Source organism: Nothobranchius furzeri, chromosome 11 (assembly GCF_043380555.1).
Source record: "Nothobranchius furzeri strain GRZ-AD chromosome 11, NfurGRZ-RIMD1, whole genome shotgun sequence".
Taxonomy (NCBI): domain Eukaryota; kingdom Metazoa; phylum Chordata; class Actinopteri; order Cyprinodontiformes; family Nothobranchiidae; genus Nothobranchius; species Nothobranchius furzeri.
In genome coordinates, this window is record NC_091751.1 from 23,027,835 (window position 1) to 23,034,234 (window position 6,400).

A 6,400-nucleotide genomic window follows, 5' to 3' on the forward strand; every position below is an offset into this window, starting at 1 on the left:
ACAGAGGTGCCTATTGGGGCCAGTAGGGGAGCTGGCTCGCTGGAGGGCTAAGCCCAACCAGCCATTCCTCCCCATCCCCGCATATTTCTCTCCTCCTGCTCCCTCACATCATCACACAAACATACACATAGGACCTTGGGGGGTGGGCAAGTCAGGGAGTGCGGGTATGGACCCCTTTCCGCATTCCTGTGGCAACCTGCCCCCCAATTTTATTTGCACCTTATACACTTCCACTGACGACATTCCACACAAACACACACTTAGGGCCTTGGGAGTGAGCACATTCAACGGCATTTGGCAGGGGGATATTTCAGCCTCCTCCCGAGTGCCGGTGCCCACTTCCAATTTTAAACCACACTTAGACACTGATGGCTGAGGGTGTAAGTGGGGTGGTGCGGTGGCATCAGCTGGCATATGCCGGATGATGCCCGCACTTTCCACTCACCACAGCCATGGAATACACCTCATGATCACACAACACTATATTGGAGCAGGCGGAGGGAGACTAGGGGTCTTAGCCACCTCTGTTGTTGCTAGGCTTCCTGGGGCTGGAGGCTAGGAGGGAGATCTGGCCGTCTGGTTGGGGTCTGGGGTGGTGGGTTGCTGTGCTCAGCGTTAGGCGGGGGAGCCTGCTCATCAGCACCCCAGCAGAAAGGGTCAAACTCTGGTTACCGGTGATGGTTGTACCCCATGTGCAGCAGTACTGGGACCAGAGTTAATAGGGTGTGTATGGGGAGCATGAATGAGTTTCCGGCGTGCATTTTTGGAAGTCTTGGGTTGTATGTGCATGTGTGAGCATGAGGGAGGGAGTGTGTGACTGTGTTTGTGTATGACTGTATATGTCAGGTGGGGACTTTGGGTCCTCCCCTCTCCTGGAACTTCTCTTGATGATATAGATCTTTGTCCCCCCTCCCCCTGCCACACCTGGTGTGAGGGCTTGTGCCATGGTCTGCCTGAGTGTTTGTGGCAACCGGGTCTGGGGGTTTAAGATTTTGGCATCTGCCTGATAGATCCCGGTGGCTGCCTGGTGGGGTCTGGGTCCCTGGGCTCTGCTGGGTCCCCGGCGGGGGTGGTCGCCCCTGGGTCCCAGGTTGCTGGGTCCCGGGCTCGGCCGGCTAGGGGGTGGGAGGCTGCGGGTGGGCCTGTGGGCTTGCCGCTGATATCTCTAGGGACTCTGCCGGCTGCTGGTTGTGGCCCCCCGGGGCGATCCTCTGTGCCTCTCGAGGGGGGCGGGGGCCTTTCTGGTTGCAGTCTCCTTGGGGTTCCTGCATTCTGGGGCAGCGCCTGGATCTCTGGGACTTGGAGCTCCCCCCCCCCCCCCCGTCTCCTGCGCATCTTTGGGGGGCGGATCTGTGATCCCTCACACTCTGTTGGACGCTCCTATAGAGAAACCTTAAATAAACAAGCGCGTGTAAACACACAGGTGCTCACATGGTGCTCTCAAAAGTATGGGCTTGAGCACGTTAAACACAGGTCTTAAGACTATGGGAGGCACTTAATGCACTGTGATTTTGTCATGTTCCTGGGAAGGTGTTTAACCCACGACATGAAGAACCATCACAGGACAAAGGCAGAAAGTTCAAACAATGATTTATTAACCCTAACTAAGTGTCCTGGAGATATCCTAGTGTGAAGTAGTCGGCAAGAGTCCAAAAGCCAGCAGGGAGGGCAGACGGTGTGACGGGGTGCGTCCAGGAGAGGGAGCCAGATGATGGCGGCAGAGGGCAAGTGAAGAAGGAGGAGAGGTGAACCTTGAGTGTGTAATCCAGGCGGGTTATGGTGACTTCCAGGTAGGTACATCCATCTGTGGTTCAGCGATTCCAAGTATCCTGAAGATGAAACAGACTTGAGTCCAAACACCAAAAAATCCAAGCACATAAAACCAGATAAATCCAAAAACTGTGACAGCACAAATGTCTGAGCAGAGACCAAGTAAAACCTAGTACTGAGTGGCAAGATTCTACCGTGAGTAGTTAGTCATCCAGCGATGTGAAGTGGTTCCCTCTCCTCTTAAATAGAGCTCTGCTGCGGTTGATTAGAGGATCTGCAGCTGCCGCTGATCGGTAATGCCCCGCAGCTGCTGAGTGCCCTCTCCTGGAATGACAGTCTTACAAAGATGTTGTGGAGAAGAGGGAGTACTCACCCCGTCACACAACAGATTTATTATCGTGATTCTTCAAAAGCAATGTTGATTATATATATATATATATATATATATATATATATATATATATATATATATTGTTTTTTTGTTTTTTTTTCATCAAGTTGACGCAGTGATAGGTAGATCTTGTTGTATTGTTGTTGTGTCCTTTTTTTGTGTCCTTTTTTTGTCTTTTTCTGCAGGTCTAGAAGCAGACTCTTGTTCATTGTTTATTTTTGTGGACCCCCCCCCCCCCCCCCCTCTCTCCACCTTTTCTCTTCCTTTCTCTTTCACCTCTGACTCCGTGTCTGGTCGGAATTACAAAGCATTCAACAACAATAACAAAAAAGTTTTAAGTATCAGGCGTGACATTAAAAGCAAACGCTTTGATGCTCCACCTGAGAATAAATCTGTAAGGCTTGTCACCAGCATTCAGAGATCAATTCTGCTTGCTTCACAGCCAGACAGGACACGGTAAAAAAAAAAATAAAAAAAAATCATCAAGTTCCTAGAAAACCAAGTGTGTGAGGCCTGGCTGTGGTTTACACACATTACAACCAACTGTCACTGTTTAATGACACCATCAAAAAGATGGAGAAAGAGAAGAGCACAGCTGTCCACGCTGCACACACCTGTGTGATCTACAGGAGAAACTTTTGGAGAGGAAGGCCGCCCTCTTCATGGGATTAAAGGTGAGTTTAAACATATTCAAATTAAAAGTAATGTAAAAACAAGGCTCTTATATTAATGCTTCTTGAATTATTATTGGTGTTTTTTTTTCAGGTGAAGAGCATTCTGGCTACCCAAGAGCGCCCTCAAGTGGAGGTGTTTAAGCAAAGCGTCCACACCTTCTATGAAGGTTGCATCTCATATCTGCAGGAGTGGAGCTCCTCATTTACTGACATGAAGTGCTTCTCTTGGACCCTGCTCGAAGATCCACCAGGTTGGGATGTGGTTGAGCGCTCCCTGAGGTGTGTCTCCTCAAAGCTGCCAAACATTCACATCAATGAAACGGAGCTCTTTGGCGAAGTTACTTCTGTCAAAACTTACACATCTGACAAGATTGGACTGTGGGACCGAGACATTAAACCAGCAGATGAGCGCTGGGCTGAAATCTTTACACATTTTAAGCATCAGCATGTCCCATTTAAAAATGTAGCCGTCATCTGCCAGTTTGCCATGTGCCTACCTGGCACAAACGCATCTGTGGAACGCATTTTTTCTCTCATGAACAACACTTGGACCAATGAGAGAAATCGTCTGGGACTGGAAACTCTGAAGGCACTGCTCATTACTCGGGTGAACTTTGATGACTGCTCTGAGTTTCATGCCAGACTTGTTGACAACCACAGTCTGCTTAAAAAGATTCACTCAAACATGAAATACTCTTAAAGAGTTACTGTGACAATAAAGGGAATAATAGGGCTGTTCATTTAGTGCAATATTTTTGTTTCTAAAAAACTTGAAGTCAGTGAAATACTTTTTTGTTCACAAAAGGGCTACATTTAATAATGCCCAAACAAATGTGTTTTAAAAAATACTGTATTGTTTTGAAAAACGATTGCACTAAAAATATTAGAAAAACTGTCCTTATGTTGAATGTAGATCAAATGTTTCTGTTCTTGCACATTCTACAATCAAAAGCTGTTATAAAGGTCAGTTAAATTCTTTGTTTATCTTTTCACAAAAGGGCTACATTTAATATTGCCCAATGTGTTTCACAAATACAGTATTATTTTGAAAAAGAAAATAACAAAACATTGCACTAAAAACAAGAATGTCCTTATTTTTAATAGGATGTTCAAATGTTGTTGCATTTTGTACAATAAAAAGCAGTTATAAGTCACCAGCAAGGATTTGTCAGTCTTTAATTCTGTGTAAAACTTTGGTGTCCCAGTTTTCAGTTTTTTAAATCTGGTCACCCTAGGCTGGGATCAACTGACGACACCCAGTTGAACTAGCTACAACAAGCTAACCTGAAGCTAACCCAAAGCTAACGCAGAGGTGGGAGCTAAGCTAACGGAGGTAGCAACCTAGCTACAACCGGAGTTAACTGTGCACAACACCAGAGCTTCTGAGTCAGAGATACGCCGGGCTGACCGCTGGGTAAAACCGGGTGGAACACAGAGGTCTCCGAGAGCTCCACAAGCCGGCAGCCGCACAGCAGACAAGCGCCGCTGCGATCTGAGATGCGCAGAGCTGCCGCTGGGGAGAACCGGGTGGAAAGGTTTCCATCCCAGAGCTCCACAAGCCGGCAGCCCACGCAGCAGACAGAAGCCGCGATCAGACAGAGATGCGCCGAGCTGTGGGGAGGGGAGAAGCTGGTGGAAAACATCGGTCTCCCGAGAGCTCCACAAGCCGATAGTCGGAACCCAGCTCCACCAACATGTTATATTTCAACCCATTTTCTAAAGTGCAGCATTATGTTAAATGCACTGGGTTTCACCCTATTACATTTAAATTTCATGGTTAAACAGTACATGTTAAAATCCAAGCTCAGCTCGGCAGTGACCTAAAATACATGAATATAATTTTACTTACCGAAAAAAATTAAGTGGAGACTCCTTGGATGCTCTATTATTGCAATTAATACCACAGCAAGTCATTTTGTCCAACAATTGCACAAAAATATCCAAAAAAGAACACACAAACGCTACAACTAATGGTCTAAGTTGAGAGACTGAAACTGACGGAACAGTTATCAGGCGAGGCCGAGGCTCAGACTGAGGCCTTTCCCCGGAGCTAGCTCTGCGGTCACGTGGGTCTGATGCTCATTAATTACTGTAAATCCTCTAATAGTGGCCTGTATTCAATTGACGGCCGGGTATCACATTTTGGCCGGTGTCGAAGTCGGCGGAGGTGAATAATGGCCGTTTTTTTATTGTGGCCAGGTGAAATGTGGTAACAAGCAAGTACCACGGGGGGGGGGGGTTGTGTCATCCGTCTCACTTTTGATTTGCCAGAGATAGACCGCGAGGGTAACTTTAACCGTGCGGAGACGAAGGGGAGGCGAAAATTTGATATCAAGTTCAAAGAGAACGTGCTGATTATGCTGCAGAACACTCTGGGGAGCAGTATGAACTAGTCACTAGTCGACTTCACCGCTCTATAGTGACTTGTTATGCCTGTCATCGACTAGTCGCTGTCACGTGATAATGACCGGCAAGATGCAGTCCTTGGAAAAGACAGCAGCCTGCTGTCAGAAGGTGAGGAGCTCCTGCGCGTCGGGGGGCAACGCGCTGTGCCAGAGCGTCGGTACTGACACCCGCCGTAAAACGGACATTTAACCAAATTGTGACCTTTACCCTCTTGCAATTTAACCTTCCCCTCACCCCCATCCTAACCTTAACCAGCTTGCGCATGCAAAGCTCTGATTGTTGACGCGCTCCAGACATCTGCGTCCTGAGCACGGCCACAGTAACGTTATCAAATCAGGTGTCGCCACCTCAAAAACTAATTTAACACGCGATCGTTCATGTCGGCTCATTTCCTTTTATGTTTTCTGTCTTTTATTTGTGCCTGATGCTTTTCACTGCTGCGGATCGGGGCGCATCACCTCGTCCTCCAGTGACGCACCGGTGCGGCCGGCGAGCAGCGCGCATTCCGCTGTTTTTGCGGTCGGTAGATCTTTTAGAACTGCAGTTCAAAGGTAACTCATGAGGTGAATATATATGAAGGCAGGTAGCAGTTTTTCTTTAGGATTGAGAGGAGATGCAGGAAGATAATAAACAGATACAGGACAGAAAAATAGTCAAATAAAAACAAGTTAGTTTTTGTACCTGGTGGCTGCAACAAACAGACACCATTGAAGGTAATCAGAAGTGAGGAACAGAAAATGAAATCATTATTTTAATGTTTAGAGCAGCAGGAACTCTGAGAGGCTGCAGGCGCATCAGTGAGTTTGCGGCCGCTGCGCAGGGGGAGGGGGGAGAGGGCTGAAGCAGAAACTACCGTTGTTAAAAGAAACGTGTTGAACTTTGAAAATGTGGGCGCAATTTTAATTGTCAAAAACTCCAGCGAACCATTAGTTCATTTTGCTCCAATAGAAATTGAGGCCTGCCTCTAATTCTGGTCCTCCTTCCAATAAAGGCCTGGAGCTTGATGAGCTTGAGTCAAATACAGGCCCGGGCCTGTATTAGAGGATTTACAGTGTACAGAATTTTAGGCTTTTAATACACTTAAACAGAAGAGTGAAATAAAATTCACCCCCCTCAGAGTTGTCATGAGTGTAAACTAGATCATTTAAACCAAAAACCA

General features: G+C 47.1%; 1 protein-coding gene across 1 annotated transcript; it reads left to right on the forward strand.

The window, feature by feature from the left end:
• The first annotated feature begins 2,436 nt into the window (after positions 1-2,436).
• On the forward strand, positions 2,437-3,535 carry LOC129164921 (uncharacterized). The gene is made up of 2 exons (XM_070541864.1): positions 2,437-2,835; positions 2,927-3,535. Exons 1-2 carry the CDS (start codon positions 2,824-2,826, stop codon positions 3,533-3,535), a joined length of 621 nt encoding a protein of 206 aa, XP_070397965.1. The 5' UTR covers positions 2,437-2,823.
• The last annotated feature ends 2,865 nt before the right edge of the window (positions 3,536-6,400 follow it).